Source organism: Talpa occidentalis, unplaced genomic scaffold (assembly GCF_014898055.3).
Source record: "Talpa occidentalis isolate TD23 unplaced genomic scaffold, MPIMG_talOcc4v2.1 talOcc4.6, whole genome shotgun sequence".
In the NCBI taxonomy this organism is placed as follows: domain Eukaryota; kingdom Metazoa; phylum Chordata; class Mammalia; order Eulipotyphla; family Talpidae; genus Talpa; species Talpa occidentalis.
The window spans coordinates 55,397,656-55,418,421 of NW_023604972.1; the positions used below are offsets into that span (position 1 = coordinate 55,397,656).

Sequence of the window (20,766 nt, forward strand, 5' to 3'; positions counted from 1 at the left end):
GCCTTGTTAATAATCCGTTAATAAACGGATACACCTTGCAGTTTTCATTGCATCAGTATGTTCTCTGTTGCATCGTCTTTTGTTCTGACTTTGGAATGAATTTGCTGAAAACAAAAAATAATAAATTAAAGTGCCAAAGGTCTCCCCTGAAGTATTAATTCTATTTTTCTAAGGTAATCTTTGATGGTGAAGAAGCAGTGGATGCTGGTGGTGTGACAAAGGAGTTCTTTCTTTTGCTGTTAAAAGAACTTTTGAATCCCATCTATGGAATGTTCACCTACTATCAGGATTCAAATCTCTTGTGGTTTTCTGATACAGTAAGTTATCAATATTACAATTAAACAAATTGGTTGAATTAAACTTTATTTTTATTGTAAGACAAAATCCCCAGACTTTACAAAGGGGAGGGGGAATAACAAAGATAATTTAAAAAGTCTAAATCATGTATCCAGTCTTCATTTCTATTTCTAAATCCTCAGCCCCATTTCCATTTCTGGTAGGTAAAATTCCAGTCTTGTTATCCTTAAAGAGTATGAAGAGCATAGTGAGAAAGATATTATTATGACATGTAGAAAGTGGTAGACAAATATGGCTTATTTTAATAACAATGATAATCTGTATATGAATACTCATACAAATACATACACTTAATTTTTGAAAATTTAGTAGAAGAGCTAAGGTTTGAAGGAGTCTAATTTCAACCAGATTATAATTTAGTTCTTTTTCTATTGGAGCTTTTTCTCTAGGTCTGGACTGTCCTAAAAGGTTGCCATGTGTGGCTATTTAAATTTAAATTTTATTTGATTAAATATTGCTAGAGATTAATTTACTCAATTGTACTGGCCACATTTCAGGTGCTCTATACACACGTGCTAGTGGGCCACCAGCACAGGCAATGCAGAATAGAGTTTTCATCATTGCTGATAGTTCAGTTGGACAGCATTGCTCTAAGTGATCATAAGCTGTTCTCGCTGTCACTAACAACGAACTCCTAACTTTGTCTACATTTCGTCTTTTGGAGATAATTAAACTTTTGTCATGGATGTTTATCTGTTTCAGAAGGTTTTAAGGTAAATGGCAGAGTATTTTGAGAGCCCCAAATACTGCATTTCTTTTTAACACATTGGTGTGTGTATGGAAAGTGTTTTGTAGAGCACAACTGGTTTCACTTGATCGGCATAACCTGTGGACTAGCTATCTACAACTCCACTGTGGTTGACCTCCACTTCCCCTTGGCTCTCTACAAGAAGTTACTGAATGTAAAGCCTGGATTGGAAGACTTAAAAGAGTTGTCACCCACTGAAGGAAGGTACAGCTAAAAGACAGGCAATTGGTGTGGGGAACTGCTCACTAGCTGCCTTCTGGCATGATGATGAAAAGTTGAAAGTACCACAAGTACAAATTTGAGTTTCTAGAACCATATGGTTAGATGCTGTTGGGTTGAGATGTAGCTGTGCAACTGCTTGCCTGGAGTCAATACCCTGAGGGGGGAAGAAAAAAAGGAAAAGAGAGGACATAGCTGACCTGGAATACAAAAGAATCACTGCTCTATTTATCCTGAACAAAAAGGAAGGACTTTGAGACTGACTGTCATGGCCCAGAAATACAAAGGGAGAAAGAATCAAAAAGTGTGCCTTAAAAAACAGTTACTTGAGGGGCTTCCCCTGTGGCGCAGGGGGTTGAGCGCAGAGCTGTGGAGCTGTCAGCAGCCTCCGCAGCCTCCGCAGCCTCCGCAGCGCCGGCTCGATTCCAGGCCTGCCAGAGAGAATCCCACGTGGTGTGGCAGACCTCTTCTGTCTCGCCCCCTGCTTTGGTCTGTCTGCCTGTTCTGCTCCCCTCTCTGTCTCTGGTGAATCCTCTCACCCTCCCATGCATGACTCTGGCCTGTACCGCAGCTCTTATATAAATAAAAATAAATCTTTAAAAAAAACCCAGTTACTTGAGGTATTAATCACATGTCAGACTATTTGCTCAGTTAAAGTCTATAATTCAGTGACTTGGAGTGTATTCACAACATTGCAGCCATCATCACAATTAATTTTAGAATATTTTCATCACCTGAAAAAGAAACCTGTCATCAGACTCAATCTCCTCCTCTCCAAGCCTTCGGCAACTACTAATCTGCTTTCTGTGGGTAAAAAGTTACTATTCTGAATAGCTTATGTAAGTGGAAGTGTACAGTGTAGCTCTTTCTGTCTGGCTTCTTCCACACAACTTGTTTTCAAGATTCATGCGTATTGTAACATATCGATATTTTATTTCTTTTTATTGTGGAACAATAGTCTGTTGTATGGATATGCCACATTTTATTTATCCATTAAACAGTTGATGGATACGAGGTTTGGTGCATTTTCACTTTTTGGCTGTTTATGGATAATGCTGCTCTGGACATTCTTGTACAAGTTTTTGTGTAGATGTAAGTTTTTCTTCCTTTTGGGCATATGCCTAGAATGGAATTACTGGGTCACTTGGTAACAGTGTTTAGCCTTTTAAGGAAATTCTGCAGTGTTTTACAAAGTAGTTGAGCCACGTTTTCATGTTACTCTTTCTGGCTTTTAAAATGCCTATTATTCTGAGTTTCTCTGTATTGGTTTTAGGTATTATAGGATCAAGTATATAAAAAGACACTATATTCTTGCTTTTCCTTAAACAGAATAAATCTTTTGGATTTATCAACAGGAAGAACATCCTCTTTTTAGGGAGCCAGAAAGCCGATTTTAAGATGAAAGAAGGGTAGTCTGTAAGATTCTCATTGGAAATGAGACTCTCACACCACTTGCATAGAATGCCTGTGCTGAGAAACCATACAGGATGGGAAGGGTGGAGGCGCAGAGAGAGGAAGAGAAAACTTAGAAGGAATAATAAACAATGGCAGAGGAGACCCAGGCAGGGTTAATTTTTTGGTGACTGAAAGAAGAGACTAGAGAGTGATAGCGGTGTATGCTCTTTGCTCTGCCAGCCTGGCTAAGAATGATGGAGTTCAAGTAATAATTTTGACTGGCTAACTGGTAGTAGAGAATTTCCTTTCTGGGCAGTCCTTAATGGAACTGCCAGACAGGGAATTCATTCACTAAAGAAGAAAGTGTGATAAGGTCTAGTTATAAGAATGTCTCTTGAGAGCTAGGCTATAGTCATTGTTGGCAAAAACATATTTTTTAAGAGTAGGTATTCCAGTGTTCTCTAGCATGACTGATAATAGAGTATCTTTACCCTCCAGAGCTCCTTGTATGAACAAGTAAGTCTTTAAAATTCCTAAGTGGCTTTTTTATGATGGAAGGATTAGTCCACTGATGCAAATGGGTGAAGCCAGTCTGAAATGGGCCACTGTGGTAGCACCTCCTCATATATCGACTTTGCTGCAGTATTAGGATTAAAAGAACACAAATATGTCATAAATCCAGTAGGAAAAAGAACAATTAGTGATGTCACACATGTGTGATATCACACGTGTTACTGCCATATTTCTTTCCAAGATTTGTTTTCTTTCAGTCTATGTTTATTCTAGAATGTTGCTGTAAATATAAATATTCCTATAAAGTTTTGCCTTGCTAACAACCTGGACATGTGACTGACACAGAAACACTATTGTAATGCCTGATTTGATACTTTTTCTTTCTCTGTGATTCTCTGATTAGGAGTCTTCAAGAACTCTTAGATTACCCTGGCGAAGATATTGAGGAGACTTTCTGCCTCAACTTCACAGTAAGGATTTCCATGCTTTATTATGATTATGGCTGTATCTTTCATCATGTATACAAGTGATAATTAACTTTTGATTAATTTTTTTTTAAATAAAGAACAAATTCAGGAACTTCTCTGAACCAAATTATTTTAGTCATATTGTCTTAGGAATTCAGTGAATATGTTGAACAAATGAATGAATGGTTAATATATGCACCCAAGAAAATAATTGAAGCATTAATCCCCTACTTTTGGCACATATATACATTTTTAGAGTGTATGTCATTTTTTTCTTTGACCGTATGTACTAGCAACTCTTTGTCTCACAATAAAGGTATCGTTTGAGGGGCAGATGTTTTCAAACTCAGACTCAGACTCTCTCCCTCTTCTTCCAAGAATTTTCTAGAGTAGCAAGTAGTTATTAAACTCTTCTGTTCCTAAAGCTTCTTTTGGTCACTTGGTTTCTAAGAAAGTAAGTGATAAACAAAATTGAAATGTCTCTCTTTTTCCTCCTTAAATATAGATTTGTCGAGAAAGCTATGGAGTGGTTGAACAGAAGAAACTGATCCCTGGGGGAGACAAAGTGACTGTGTGCAAGGATAACAGGTCAGTCCTGACCTTGAACTGTTGCAGATCCTGTTGCTTTATTTCTCTGCATTTTCACTTTTAATATTAAGAGTGAAGTTATATTTTAATTTTTTCTGCATAGGAAGTAAGGTCCATAGAGCAAGAATGTGCAGCTTTTAATGAATGTTTAGTAATAAAGTAAGCACCACACCTGGGTTCAGAGACTTAGTTTTCCACCTCTCTCTTACTGACTTTGACTCTGAGTAAGTCATGCAAATTTTTTTTATCTCAGTTTCTCATTTGTAAATTGGGGTTATGATAACTGCCCTGCCTACCTCATAGAATGCCTAGAATAATGTGAGATAATTTATAGGAAAACATGTTGCATGTTTTCCTCTTCTATCATAGGGTTTCCAGTATCCAGCATAGTGCATGGCACAAAAATGCTCAACCATATGTGCTGAGTAAATGAAGTTGCTATCACTGCTTACTATTACTGTTGTTTTACTGCTGAAGAATTTGCAACATAGGTTTTAAATTTATTCTCCCTGCCTCATAAAAGTTAGTGTAAGTACATCTGATTTTTAAGAATGATTAACAGTCTATGTGATGTCACTTTAGAGGAGAAAAAAAGATTGTTTAGTTTTGTATTATCAGTAAGGTTGCTAGCAGTCTGCAGATGAACTCCATTTACAACTGTGTGTCTACTGTGTGCCAGATGTGTTGCTGCGTATAGGAAATAAATAACTTCTATCCCTGAGAAGTTCAAGATTAGTTGGGGAGGGTCAATGCCAGTGAATAACTGTGGTATACATGGCAAGTGTGATAGGAGAATCCTAGGTCATATGCCAGGGAACCAGTGGGTGAGAGGCCATAGTGCTTTTATCAGGTACTGACTAATGCAGGGGGGGAATATTTTAGGCCCAGGCACTAATGTGTATTGGGATGCCCAAGTTTGATACATGATAGAGAATGATGAGAACCTGTCTTGTGGGCACTAGCATGTGGATAGAGTGTAGATACAATCACAATGGGGTGGAGGTTGTCAGGATCTTAATGGGACTTGATTTGGGACTGGATTTGTGTTTTAGAGATAACTGGCACTATGTATTTATCTGTCTTAGGATAGGAAGTAGGTTCTTGGGATGAGGCTTTAGGCACATTGAACACAGTTAAAGCTTCTTGGTTTAAAGAAATGGGCTAGAGGATGGTAAAGGAAGATGAGAGGGTTGCAATCTGCTGGGAGGGTTGTGAGTGAGGGACATCGTTAAGAAGAGAGAACGTTTTCATTTACTCTGTGGGGAAAATTAGATGTAGAGAAGTGGATGCTATTTGTAAATGTGTTGGGAAATTCAAACTAATTCACGTTGGGCTCTTGTTGTCTTCTTACTGTGATAGTTGCAAAGATGCAAGCAGAGTTCTTATGAAATTCACTCTAAGTGAGCTGCCATGGCTATCGCCCATAAATCTCTTTTGGAAATAGGAATGACAGAGACACTGACAGACATCTTCCTCTATCCTTTCACATTTTTATAAGGAGATAGAAGCCAGTATGGTCTAATGCAACCTTCAGTAAGCTTTTTGTGATATAAACTTTCCAGACTGATGAGGAAGCCCCAGCTTTGGGGAAAGTGTGTACTGTGATTCCAGAGTTACATGAAGTATGCAGAAGTTGCCAGGCACCCAACCATAAGGGTTCAGATGATAAAACTATTTTAACTCTAGGAACCTAACATACAAGCTAATCTTGTTTCAAATCCACGTTGAATCAAAACTCTTACTTGATAAAGCTCTCTTGAAGCTAAAAGTACTGTCCATTCTTTATTTAACATTTGTTAACAAAAAGATGATTTACTTTTTAAAAATAAGATAGAATTGGGACATATATGGCAGGTCATAAGGTGGATTTGTTGGCCCAGATAGTTTCTCTTCTATGCTAGTTTTGATGATAACTTTATCATATTTATGTACATGAATGTGAGCTCCATGGGGAACCTTTAGTCTTTCAAAGGATGTCTGAGCTTTTGCATCAGGTTTCAGATAAGAGAACATGTACATCATTGGTTAGCAGCAATAGGAGGCTCAGCGAGGAGTCTGAGGAAAGGGAACTTTCAGAATGGCTTCATACTCTGTTGAGTCATCACGGTGCTCTGCCTGTTGGTACACTGGGGAGGAAAGCTTGAGCTAGCACAGGCATGTGCAGCTTTTAACACTGTGTGCAATGGAGGCAGTTGTTGGGATATATGATTCTTTCATAACTATATAATTATTTCTCTCAGAGTACTTTTAGCCTCTGCTCTTTCTTTTTGGGTCTGAGTTTTTCTGTCTCTCTGCTTTTCTTTCCCTGTCACTTTCAGTTTCTTGCTTTATCCAGTAGACATTTCTTTGAATCAGCAATTGAATTGACTCAGTAGTTGAGAAGCAAACTTTTCAGGGAAATGGAAATGTAACAGTTTAGGGTATAAAGTTCTCATATGAACCCTACTAAAATATGAGGACATAATTGAGTGGTTGAATCTGAAGGAGTTCAAAGAAATCAACTGGGCAGGTATATCTGGAGGATAGACATGGGATAGAGCTAGGTTGGGGAGTCTACTAAGATTTGGATACTAAGACGAAGATATGATAAAAAGTGAAAGGTGACAGTAAAGTGATGGTTGAATTTTGTTTGTTATTTCAGGCAAATAACAGTCAGTAAGTGGGTGAGTGAGTAGGCATGAATACTGGGAGGGGGCATAGCTGTGGCAGCTGCATTTGAATACCTCCACACTAGCTTTGCTAGGGGATCAGATTGTAGATAACATTGAAAATTGGAGTTTTGATTTCATTTAGCAGGTAATAAGCATTATTGGATTGTGAGCAAAACAGCTGCATGATAGAAGTGGGTCCATGATACACTTTCTTGATCTTTTTCTCCTCCACTATTTCTTTTTTTTTTTAAAGATTTATTTATTTATGCATATAAGAACTGGGGTACAGGCCAGAGGTGCAGGGTGTGAGAGGATTCACTAGAGACAGAGAGGAGAGCAGAACAGGAGGATTGACTAAAATACACTGCTGAGGGGAGCAGTGAGCGCACAGGAGCGTTCTGCTGCACCATGTGGGTAGCTCCCTGGTCAGGGATCGAACTTGTGCTGCATTGGCTGCCAGTAGCTTCATAGGTTGCGTCTTAACTCCTTGCACTACCGGGAAGGCCCTCCTTCTCTACTGTTTCTGTGTGTTACTTACACATGTGAACTCACAGACATTGCTAAACCCCATGAGTGATGTCAGAATTGGTGAGGAGGGTGTGCTTTTGTTTATAAAAGCTTTGTAGTGGGTCGATTCTTCAAAGCATTTTCCACTGGATATTGTGAACTCACACATGATTTTTTAAAGGAAGGCAATATATCAACTCAAGGGAGTAGTAAGAAGGGAGCCCACATTATTCTTTTACCTGAATACAATGGAATACAAGATTCCATTGTTCTGTTCCCATGACTTTCTAAAAAATATTTGCAGAATTTTCCAAGTTTTTGTACATTAAAGAGTGCTACTATTTTAAATATTATTAGGCAGAGGAAGATTCATATTTTTATGTTGCCAACACAGTGTGTTTGAGATTAAACTGGGGACAACTTCTCTGTCAGGACGAGTTAGGTTTGGGCTTTTCCAGAGTGCTCCCACTCGATGAGTGCACGGGGAGCCATCCAGGCAGCTGTGGGCTGTTTGTACGCATTTCTGTGCTTGGCGACAGGAGGCAGAGCTTGGTGCTGCCACAGAGTTACCAGTTATACAGGCTTCTGAGAACCCAGTTAGGTTACTGCCATGTTACTTAGATTTAAAAAGCAGAAATTTTATCAATAAAACTTGTTGAGACTCTGATAAAAAAAAAAGATCATTTACAATTTCATCATTGGAGGTCCTTATCGTGTGATCAGTGTAAGAAGGTGCAAGAGCTATAGAGATAATACTTGCTGGATTTTTAAGCTGGGCACTTAAGTACACAAATGCTGCTGGCATTGAAGCTCTTTTTGATGAGTTAACAGTAAGATATTTGCTGTCAACATTGCCCTGGAAGAAATTGCCAGAAGGGTACCAAATCTATATCCATGATTTATTACATTCCACTTGGTTTAAAATTACTTTTATCCTTTAGAGAGTTGCAGAGAGATAAATGAGTTGTAAGCACCCAGTTAAGAGCATCTGTGTGTGGGTGACTCTTGGTGGCCTCATCACAGTCAAATTTTGCCACAGCTGGTAGTCACATTTGGATAATACTATATTATATGACTATACATGGGTAACTACTTCTCACACTCTATAACAGGTGTTATTAACATTAGTGAAGAACTCTCATATCATTCCAGATTCCCCCAGTTGTACCAATTTAATGTAATCAAATTCAATGCAGTTTAAAATCTTGCCCCATTTTCCGATATTAAAAAAAGCAGGAGGCAAGGGGGGGTGGGGAGAGAGAGAGAGACAGAGAGACAGAGAGAGAGAGAGAGAAAGAAAATAGTAAAAAGACCACACAGTAAGAAATGACTGCCTTAAGTTGAGTGCTCCATAGGGATCCATAGAAAGAAACTAAGAATAAAATTTACACATGACAAACATTTCTGCCTCTTTAAATCTACTGAAGTTAAGACTGCTGGTAGTAGACCTCATATTGTTAGTGTGCAGACTAAGGGGTACCCTAAGATGCCCAAACTTGTATGCTCTAAAAGAGTTCCGCCATCCACCACATAAAGACAAAACATACATTTAGTGTGGAAAAACTTTAAGTGAATAACGTGCATAGGGAGAGAAGAAAGAATAATAGTTTCCCAAGGAAATACCCAGAGTTGCCCATCATCTCATAGGTAAATGTCCAGCCAAACAGGGTTGGCCCGAAGTGGGACCTCTGAGGCCTGAAAACCTGCCGCAAGTCTAAGGTACCTTCTGGCAGGACCATAGGAAAGGGGCAGAAGGAGCCAGGAAAGTCTGGGATGAAAGGAGCAAAATCAAAGTACAAACCCATCCAAATAAAGGTTGCCATTTTCGGCCTTCCCATGTGTTTCCCACCCATATTTTCTTCCATGTCCTTCTCCAAGTCCCTGTACAATTTTCAAAGCAGAGAAGCAGACAGGCCTTCTTCATATGTCTTTGTTCCATGTACCTCCTCCTCTCTTCCAGGTTCCCTTGCAAGTCATCTCCCCACTCAGCAGCACCCTTTCTTTGAAGCAGGAAGTTACTAAGTCTGTTGCTTCACCTTAAGTGGGACAGGGAACCTGGAAACTCCCCTTTTTATGGAGAGTCAACTCTGTACAGTCTTTCTCTGTAAGAATATGATCTCCCTGGATAGTCTGTGTGATGTAATCTTTAAGATTTGCATTTTGTTTGCACTGTACTATTGTAGAAGTAGCAGGTAATTAAAATGCCAGTTAAGATTTCTAGAGTTCTTGCCATGCATCAGGCACTTTTCTAAGTATTTCATGTTATCCACCCCACTTGACAGATGAAGAAACCAAGACACGAAAGGCATGCCACTTGTCACAGATTACACATAACTTCAAGATTCAAGGCCAGAGCTAGGTGGTTTGGGTGGGAGCTTGTGTTCTGTGTGCTTCTGCACACTGCCTCCTAGAGGCCAACACTGGGTCTGCAGTGTTCCCCACCCCTCCCCCACCTAATTGAAAAAATGATGGAAAAGTTTGCCATAGTGCAGACTATGCAATTTTTAAAAAACAAAGTTGGCAAAGTTAAAAACACACTGTATGACCTTGTTATATGTCTGAATCATTAAGTTTAGGTTGATACAATGTTTATATTTTCAATATTATTACAAAGCCCCCATGGACAACCTTAGTAATGACTGCACAGTCTGTTAGGTGAATGCCTAATTTCTATTCTTTCACTATTTGGCTTGTTTCTACATATTTTTTAGAATTTCCCTTTCCATTTCCCCCCTCTTCATTTTTAATTAGGCTCTATCAGATATCTTCTGTGTATAGAGCTTTGTTTGCCTTTAAAATTACTTTTTAATGATAACATCCCAAGGGTGAAATTAAATTAGTGTATGTCATTTTGAACCTGTTGATAGATAATTTTGCTAAGTTGATTTTGCTAATGAGCTATGCTAGTTTATACATTATCACCAATGTATGAGACTACTCATTTCAGCAAATCCTTATAAACGCTGAGTTTCTCTTTTAAAAATCTAATTTAATGGGAAATTCAATCTCTTCGGTCAATTTTTATATTTCTTCTATACATAGACTACATAGTCTACACAGCACTGATCCATTCTATGGACTGTTCACCTAAAAATGTTTAAGAAAGTGAATTAGGTGGAAGTGGTGGTTGTACAATATTGTGAATATACTAAAGGCCACTGAGTTGCTCCTTTGTTTGGTTAATGGTTATGTGCATTTCACTTAGTAAAAAAGTATGTATATGTGAGTGTATGTACAGGTATGTCTGTGTATGTGTCATGTGTCTGTGTGTTTGGACTGAAGGTAAGCTCTCTGGCAGGGAGAGCTGCTGAGCCCTGCTTGGACAGTGAGCATCCACTTGACTGCAGTTTTCTGCAGAGTGATCTTAGAGCCTAGTTGAATGCGTAATGCATTTTGCCTTTCTTTCTGCTAGTAATTTTGCACCTTGTTGGTGAATTTGGGCCTACACTGGATTAAAAATGGTTTTAGGGATAGTGTTTGACCTGCTTTGGCGGGGGGCGGGGAGGGTGTTGGGAGGTGGGGGATAACCTGTTAGATGTTAAATTGCCAATTTTATGACTGCCTGAGAAACTGTCAAATAGCCTGTCCAGAAAAGGCAGGGTAAAGACCAACTCAGTTAAGAAATGGTGGAGATTGCTTGATATTACGGAGAATGCATCCTGGGGAAAGTGGTCAACAGTGCTAGACTGCAGCTAGGAAACCCTATAGCTAAAGTCTCATCATTAATGAAAGAAAGATTACTGGCCACAGCCGGGGATGTGTAAATTCCAGGCCACAGTAGAATCCAAGTGCACTTAGTGCTGCCCTTTTAGTACCTGTCTTTCTGCCCCCCCCAACAAGGTTTTTCCTTTTTAAAGTGGTCTGCTGATATTCTTTACATATTTATTAGTACTAAATCATGTTCACAATATGTATGAACTCAATTCAGACCACAAACCCTCTGCCTTCCACAGTTATTACAGATTTTATTCCATTTGCTTTTGAAAATGAGTATATTTGTTAAGAACTTTGATTTCTAAAATTTTGTGGTGTTGTACCTGATTAATCTTTTATTTCTTAAATTACTCTAATCTTACCCTTTCCCTGCCCAGTAATGATACTTAATATATTCAATTAAAACATTTTTTTGAAATGTGTAGTCTAAGTAAAAATCTAAATTGTTTCCAGATTACTTGTTTTCATGCTAACATTAAAATGTGAACATTAGGGTATTTATATTACATTTCAGATCCAATTTGGGTTTTGAAGTGTGATAAATTAAAATTTGATTGAAAAAGAAATGACACCTTTGTTATGTTTAGTCTTACTAACCAAAGACCTATTTTACATTTCTTTGTGTGATAATGTTTTTTTTCTTTACACTTAGGTTATACATATTCTTATTAGAGCTCTTTATAAATATTTTGCTTTCTTATTTCTGTGAAAGACTTTTCCATATATTTTAATCCATTATTAGTGCCTACAAAGAGTTATTGGATTTTATATATTTATCTCATCACTGGTCATTTCTTTACAATTTATAAATGTCATAGTTTCAGTTGATTTTCTTGGGTTTTCTATATATAATCACATTCCTGCAAAAAAATTTTCCCCAATACTTACAATCATTTGTTTCCGCCATCTTTGCCGGACCTAGAAAAATATCGAACGAAGTGTCTTATTCCCAGGGAGAAGAAATATTGCATTTTATTATTTTTTTGGTTTTTATTAAGATAACCATATGATTAAGGTAATCATTGGCCCTTATATATTATTTTGATTTTCCCTTTTGCTTGACCCAGCCATAAGGAAGATTATTATTACCTTTATTATACGCACTTATTGCCATTAGCAACAGGAGAGAGCTGCCTGCCATCCCCTGAGGTAAAGCAGTGTAATCTTGTGTCTGTGTAACTTAACCCTTAAGGGCAATGGAGGAAAAATACAACTGAGTTTTATATTTGGAGAGAGGTTTTAATTTTTAAATTATTTTTACTTCATTCAGAATGCCCCAATGTAAAGTTGAAGTAGCCTGAAATAGCCTTTTTTTTTATATTTATAATGTCACCTTAAAGTCTTTTATCCTTTCTGGGAGGAAGTCAAAATTGATTTTATAGTGAGGAAACCAAAATAAGAGTTTATTGAATTTCCTGTTTTTCTGAATTAAAGGCCACATTCTTCTCTGACGATAAGGCATCGTGAACTTAAAAATATGATGATGAAAAGAGAGAAATGTTGGGGAGAATATTGGGCCTAAGGGGAAAATATATTTATGTAGATATTGAAAAATATTTAGGGATAAATTTAAATATTTAAAATATTAAAATAAATGAAAAAAATATTTTATGTGTTTATGTAATTTCCATTTCCTCCCCTTTTGTCACCGGGGAGGGGACTAAATTTCCAATCATTGTCTTTATCCTTCATGTAATAATAGTAGCTGAAATTTCTTGAGCACTTAGCATGTGTCAGACACCGTTCCATGGGCTTTATCTGTATTGTTCTCCATAATCTGGGAGGAAGGAATTATTCCCTTTTATGTATGAGGAAAAATTGAATGCAGATAGATTAACTGAATTGCCCAAGGTTCATAGCTAATAGCAGTCAGAGCTGGGATTTAAATCTAGGCAGTCAGAATAATGAGTCTCTCATTTTTTGAAAATACTGTTTTATTAACACCACAGTGGTAAACAATTTTATGCTTATGTTTCTTTTATAGATCGCTGGGTCACACACAATTCAAAACCCACACAGAAGCTAAGAGTCTTACATTAAATGTGTCCTTCTTAAAAATCCTTAGCTGTATGCCAGTCTATCCTCAAGCAGTAAGATTTAATTATGCACCATTTTATATTTAATATGTCACATTTACATAGCAAAATAATGAAGGCACAGCTAATACAAGCAAACGTAAACCCTTTCTACTTCTGAGCTGGGGGTGGGGACACATTTGGATTGGTTCTTCAAGTATATATTTTTCCACACATATTAGCTTCAGTGAAGAGTTCTGATAATTTTCACAGCTACATTCTAAAAGCTACATGACAAAAAGACTTCACAAGGATCAAATGACATAACACTGGGTACACATGCTTTACAGAATTGTCTATGTTCTACATCTTCAAGTAAATTAATACTTCTAAAACACTAGATAAAGGAATTTAATACTTAAACATTTGGGATTTTTACATCTTTGTAAACAGACACCACCAAGAAAACACATAAACATGAAATTGTAAGGGATGAACACGTATGTCGACAGTATTATACAGGTCTACACCCTCCTTCTCAGAACCATGTTGTTTCTCTATGTTTAAATACTCAGTACGTTCTTCAGAATTAGAAGTGGCAGTTTCGCAGGCTTCATTAACAGTAATGTCACGATCTCCATCACAGGCTTCCTCGACTCCATCACTCTTCTCTGAAATGTAAAGCTAATGTCTGGGTTATAAAAGCAAAGTCTGAAAGATGAGACTGGTTGGGGGGGGAGGGCGGGGTTTGCCTTTTTTGCACTGGAAAATTTGAGGACTACAGAAATTGAAGAATTAAGCATTGAGAACATGTTCAGCCTTGGCCTGGGTGCGCCGTGTGTAGCGTGATGATAATGTGATGAATGGGATCAACGTGATAGTCTTGACACCCTTTCATACGTCTCAGTTCTCGTCCTCCCAAGAGAGAGATCATGAAAAAAATCATCAAAAATTTAACTCGTTTTTTTTTCCCCCCCCCAACAGCTTTTGGTATATTCATTGTGTCCAAAATGAAAATCAAATTTGAAATGGGCTGGCCGGGATCTGATTGCTTCAATTTAATCTATTTTTAGGAATGTCAGGATTGATTCACATTATATTTGGGTCCCAAACCTGAGCCTTTTAAAGTCCACCGATGTAATTTGTCTTAAAAAGTAGGGGGTTGGTTTTCGTCATCTTTCCCTCTTAAATCTCGGCCCCTGGTTTATTTCTTGGCGTCATCAGCTGCCGCAGAGTGGGGACCCTCGTCCTTGCCGGCGGCCCCCGCCGCGGCCGCCTCGTCGTCGTCCTCCTCCTCCTCCTCCTCCCCATCCTCCTCCTCGTACTCCTCCTCGTCGTCGTCCTCCTCCTCGCCCTCTAAGGTCCATGCACACCCCTCCATCTCACCGGTGAGCTCCTGGATCTTGGCGAGCAGGGGCTTATAGATGTCGTTATACTTTTTTTCCAGAGCCTGAAATTCCTTGTCAAATTTGGCTTCTATCTTATCGCACCGCTTCTGCAGCTTTTTGAGAGCCAGGACTCTGCATTTCACCGAATTAGGCAGGCTCTCGATAAAGTCATTTTTCGGCTTGGGGGCATTCTCTGCGGGGGCCTGGGGCTCCTCCGCCGTCTGACCGGTCGCGCTGTCAGAATCCCCGGCGGCGCTGTCAGAGTCTCCCCCCTCCGCACCGCCTTCCACCATTACCTCCTCCGCCGCCGCCGCTGCTGCCTCCGCCGCGGCCGCCGCCGCCTGCCCGGGCTCCGCAGGTGCCTGGTTTTCCGAGTCAGCCATGTTAGCAGGAAAAGCCGCAGAGGTCCAGGTAGCTGCCGCAGAGACCCGCACCCGAGCTGCACCAGCGCGGTCTGCGGATGCGGCAAGTGGCGGTGACGTCGGCCGCGGCAGTGACGTCGGCCGCGGCCCCGCCCTCTTAGCGGCCGCGCCGGACTGGCTGGCCGGAGTCAGCTGACCGTCGCGCCCTCGCACTGCGCCAGCTGCCTCCTGTTGCTACCTTGTCTTCTCCTGCCACTGCAGCAACGTCAACCCGTTTCCTAGATACCATCTCCCCAGGGGCTGTAGCACCCCCCGCCAGCCCCCCTCGTGATAGCGGTTTCCAAGGCACTGTTGCGCGGACTGCTTGGATGGCTTCCGCCTTTTTCATTTGCACCTCTGTCTCCCCAGGTCCTTACAGACATCTGTCGATACATCGATCTTAGTCTTTGTCTGCACCTCCCCGTAGCTGGCGGCGTCCTGCCGTGGTAGAGGGTTTCTGGCTACTTCCATGGAGTCTGCGTTCATCATCTCTTTTATTTGTACAACTGGGAGGCACAGGAGAGCTGACTCCATTCCACCCACTTTGGGTCCAGACTGCATGCGTGTGGACAGGGCAGCTTGCACACACAAGCTCCATACCTTCTGCCCAACAACCCCTAGGCCATGGCTGAGCCCAGCGCCGTGTATACGGTGTCAGGATCTTCACTCAGCATGGTGGGCCTCAGAGCAGTGTTGGGCCATTTGGATAGAGAATCTCAGGACCCTGGGGATGTGTTCTAGAAGGTTTCTTGGAACTCTTGGCTTGTGGGGAGGAATGAAGCCAGAGGAAAATCAAAGAGAAATAAAGCTGTCTGGTGCCCAAGGGCTAGAATCCATTCTAGCGTAGAGGAAGCATGTTTTTAGGACTGTTGTTCATTGGGGACACACAGACACATATGCATGCATACTTTGTCTCCAAGGTACTCCACAGGTCAGCATCTGCTCTGTGTTTTTTTTGCCTCTGAGTTGTATCAGAGAATGTTAAAAAAAATAATAATAAAAGCTCTTTTAACTAGCAAACCATAATTCTCTTAATAACATAGTAATTAAATCAAGAGATGCAAAATGATAGCTTCTTGAATAAGGATGAGGGCACATATTTTTGGTATGGAAGTGATCTGGTGTTTTTTCCAGAGTATTTTCAAATTCAGGATTACGGACTTAAATACTTCCCTTGCACTCTTTTGGGATTTGCTGAAACCTTTCCACCAACCATTTGATTGTTACTAAGTAGCGTCTCAGAGTACATTTGGTGTCTTCTGTTTCTTTTTTCTGTGAATATTACATAGTAATATGTTTAACACTTAGTGCTGGCGCATAGCAAGTGTTTTAATATGTTTTTTAACAAAATAATTGCATTTATTAACATGTAAAGATAACCTGCAGTAATATTCTGTCTTACAAAAGGACCTCATTGTCATCTTCTCCAAAGAAAGTAACCATTTATAAAAGGCTCAATGTATTTGCATTAGCAAACACCTTAGGATTTTGTTTTGTTTTTTAAATGTGTTTGTGATTCCTGTTGTCTATTTTACTTTCTTAATTTTATTCCAAATAGTTTACTTCCCTCTTTCCTGGTGCCATTTGTAATGGGTGAGTTTTATTGTAAAGGCTGAAGTTTTAATTTTAGCCCTGACTGAATTTGATATTATAATATATTTATATTTAGATGACAGGCTTATACATACCCAGTATCACCCATGCACTCCACATATCATATCTTGATGACTATAGCTGCCTTGCAGTTCGGAATGCTTTTTTCCAATTTAAAATAAGGAATTAGAACAATTAAGTGAAATAAATATTTTATTATATGTGTCATTGATTGGAAGAATCAAGGGCAGAAAAAAAATCTTCTTATACTTGTGGTATAAAAGTTTCAATGGACTTAAAGAAATAAAAAGCCTAAATTTTAACCAAATCTGTTTGGCCAAACTTGCTTGAGACAACCAGGATGTACTCATGTTTTAGGATTTTTATGTTCCCATCTTGAAACTTAAAATTTTTTTTAAAGATTTATTTATTTATACAAGAACTGGGGCACAGACCAGAGGAGCAGGAGCATGAGAGAATTCACCAGAGTCAGAGCAGGGAGCAGAACAAGCAGATGCACCAAAAATATTGCTGAGGGGAGCAGCAGGTGAGACAGGAGAGGTCTGCTGCGCCATGCGGGCATCTCCCCAGCCAACCGGAAATCAAACACATGCTGCAGAGGCTGTGGAAAGCTTCACAGCGCTGCGCTCAACCTGTTGCACCACCGGGGAGGCCCGAGACTTAATTTTAAACTAGGCTACCTTTTCCCCTAAAGTTTCCTATGTGTTTTTGTTAAAGATTTATTTATTTATGCATACAAGAGCTGGGGTACAGGCCGGAGATGCGGGGGGTGAGAAGATTCACCAGAGACAGAGTGGGGAGCAGAACAGGGAGACTAACTGAAATACATTGCTGAGGGGAGCAGCGGGCGAGAGAGGAGAGATCTGCTGCGCCATGTGGGTTTCTCTGTAGCTGGCCAGGGATCGAACTCGTGCTGCAGAGGCTACAGACTGCTTCATAGTGTGTGGCTTAACCGCTTGCGCCACCAGGGAGGCCTCCTAAAATGTTTTTGAAATAAACTTAAGTAAAATAAAATTTACTCTTTTTAAGGTACTTTGACAAATAAGTACAGTCATTTAAACAGCGTAGCAACCAAGATGTGTAGAACGTCATGCCCCAAAATTCCCTCATGATGCTTCCCTCACTGCCAGTTCTCGTGACCATGATCTATTTTCTGCAGATGACTGGAATCATATGTATATAGCCTTTTGAGTCTGAACTCCTTCACTCAGCATGTAGTACATTTGAGATTCATCCTTATATTTGTGTATATTAGTAGTTGGTTCTTTTTTATTATGGAGTAAAGTTCCCATTTGGGTTGTTTCCAATTTCTCAGATTATGAAAGATGCTGTGAAGAACATTCAGGTACAGGTTTCTGTATAGATACAAGTTTTATTTCTCTTGGTAAATACCTAGAAGTGGAATTGCTGGATCATATGGTAAATGTATGTTTAACTTTTTAAGAAATTTATACACTGTTTTCTAAAGTGACTGCACCATTTTGCTTTCACACCACGAAATATGAGAGTTGCAGTTGCTCTAGTTTTTTACTGTTATTTGGTGGTGGTGCTCATTTTTCCCCCATAATCTGACAGCTGTATGTGGTATCATTACTGATTACTTGAGGAAATAATATCTTCCACTGTGCCTGTGTGCCATTCACATACCTTTTTTGATAAAATATCTATTTAGATCTTTTGCCTATTTTCTAATTTGTTTTTCTTTATCACTAATTTTTAAGTGTTTTCATATATTCTGGACACAAATCCTTTTTGAGATGTTTTGCAAATATTTTCTTCTAGTCTGTGGCTTGTTCCATCACTACTTATTAAAAGGCCTATCCTTTGTCTGCCGAGTGAGTTGATCATATATAAGCATGACTATTTCCTGTTCTGTTGTATTGATTTGTGTATCTACACATAGTAGCCCTCTTGATAACTGTAACTTTATAATAGTAAGTGATGAAATTGGTAATATGAGTCCTCTAACTTTGTTCTTTTTCAAAATTGTTTGGCTCTTCTAGCTCCTTTGTTTTCTTATACAAATTTTAGATTCAGCGTGACAGGTGACAGTTGTTTTTTTTTAAAGACCTTTACTACAGTTTAAATTCAGACTCCTAAAAACCTTTGCAATACAGAGTACTTGTTCTTTATGTAAAAATTATTTTGACTCATTAAGAATTGTCTCATTTTTTGAGCTTTATGGACTTTGGTATATAATTGGGACTTCAGTAACATACAGTTGCTAATAGTGTAGCTGAGCTGTTGTGCTCTGAAGTCTTTATATTGGCACATTATAGTTTCTCAGTTCCTGAGGCCATGTTAGGGGGAAAGGATGTCCTGAGCTAATTCCATATAGGCTTTGTGGACTCCACCCCCACCGCAGACCAAAGCCATCAAGACATTGGGAAAGACAAATCCCATCATCACCAAAAGGGTTGCTGGGACCTGAGGGTGGAGTTAAGCAGCCAGGTTTGGTATAAAACCAGACACATGGGCCTTGGGGCCTCCTTGTTGGCCTCCTAGCTCTTGGCTCTTATTCAGCTCTCAGAGTGCCATTTGGGATTCCAGGTCGGCAGAACGGGTAGGATGCATTTAAGACTTTATCTCCCACTTTTCTCCCTGAGTTGTACATTTCCTCATTTCCCCTTCCCTTGTAAATAAACCTTTTATTAACCTTTTGTGTGTGCCTTCAGCAGAGTATTAATAAGTCCTTTTTAAGCACGCGGGTGAAGAGGCAAGTCAGGCAACCCGTTTTATATCGGGGCTGCCCTGTAACAGCCACAAGTCCAAAATCAAGTTGTGGACATGGTTGGTTCTTTATAAAGTATGACGGGAGAATAAGTTCCAGGTCTCTCTCTCCTTGGCTTCTAGATGGCCGACTCCTCCTGGGGGTTCTTTCCATTGTCTTCCCTCTATACACGTCTGTCTCAGTAATCAGATTGCTCTTTTTCATAAGGACAACAGTCATAGTGGATTAGAGTCCACCCTAATGCCCTCATTTTAATTGATTACCCCTGTAAAGATCATATCTCTGAATAAGGTCACCCTCTGAGGTAATGGAATGTTAGGATTTCAGAAAATGAATTTTAGGGGGATTCAAGGAAACCTGTAAGAGTTCACCCTTCAACCTGTAACACCCCCACAAATTCATGTCCTTCTAACCTACAAAATACATTTACCCCTTTCCAACATCTCCCAATGATTGACCGAGCCTCAACTCTAAGTCCAAATGCTTATCTGTGATGGTTTATTTTGTGTCGACATGAATAGGCCTTGGCGTGTCCAGATATTTAGTCAAAAGAAACCCTGGATATGTTTATGAGCACATTTCTGCATGAGATTAACATTTGCGTAAATGTTAACATTTGGGCACCCTGAGTAAAACAGGGTGCCCTTCCTTATGTGGGTTGTCCTTATCCACTCAGTTGAAAACTTATACAGAACCAGAAGACTGAACAAGAGGATCTCCTCTGCTTGATTGCCTGCTAGTTGGGACATCAGTTTGTTCTTGCCTTTAGACTAAAAACATCAGCTCCTCCTGAGAGCCCACCTGCCTTTGAACTTAAACTATGCCAAGGGCTCTCCTGGGACTTCTGTTTGCTGACTGTAGACTTGCGAGCTTGTCAGCTTCTGTAATCACCTGCACCTGAATTTATTATAATTCCTTATAATAAATCTCAATATCTCTCTCTCCCTCCCCCCTCCCTCTTTCCCTCTCCCCGCCTGTATTATGAATTATTTATATCCATATTCATCCTGCCCATTCATTTAAAGCAGATATGGGCAAGACATGAAGAAGTTTGATGCATCCTGAGACAAAATTCTTCAACAAGCTATGAACCCGTGAAACCGAATAAGTAATCTGCTTACAAATAGTATCATGAAACAGCCATAGGATAGACATTCCGATTTCAAAAGGAAGAAATCAAAAACAGGAAAGGAGTCACAGATTCTAAGCAAGTCTGAAACCTGGCAGCATAAATTTTGTTTGACCTTAAGACCTGGAAAATAATTCTTTTTGGGTCTATACTCTGTCCTCTGGTTCAATGGGGTGTTACCTCCTACCTCCAGAGGGCCACAGAGATTCTGGCCCTGTTTATTTCACCTGTGCTCTAGAGCCCGCGGTCACAGTGCCTGCGCCACTGGCCTCTGATCTGCCTGTAGGGTCATTCTTCCCTTTTCTTGTAAGATAATACCTGCTCATAGC

The 20,766-nt window shown here is 39.7% G+C and overlaps 2 protein-coding genes across 5 annotated transcripts in view; one reads left to right on the plus strand and one right to left on the minus strand.

The window, feature by feature from the left end:
- Nucleotides 1–20,766, plus strand: part of HERC3 (HECT and RLD domain containing E3 ubiquitin protein ligase 3) — a 111,819-nt gene that overhangs the window by 75,103 nt on the left and 15,950 nt on the right. For all 4 annotated transcript variants that reach the window (XM_054688510.1, XM_054688511.1, XM_037530726.2 and 1 more), the window contains 4 exons: nt 174–317; nt 1,143–1,309; nt 3,636–3,702; nt 4,205–4,287. In XM_054688510.1, coding sequence (XP_054544485.1) covers nt 174–317; nt 1,143–1,309; nt 3,636–3,702; nt 4,205–4,287 — 461 coding nt within the window. The remainder of the gene's footprint in view (nt 1–173; nt 318–1,142; nt 1,310–3,635; nt 3,703–4,204; nt 4,288–20,766) is intronic.
- Nucleotides 13,095–15,031, minus strand: NAP1L5 (nucleosome assembly protein 1 like 5). Its single transcript, XM_037530730.2, has one exon. It carries the CDS (start codon nt 14,943–14,945, stop codon nt 14,379–14,381), a length of 567 nt encoding a protein of 188 aa, XP_037386627.1. The 5' UTR covers nt 14,946–15,031; the 3' UTR covers nt 13,095–14,378.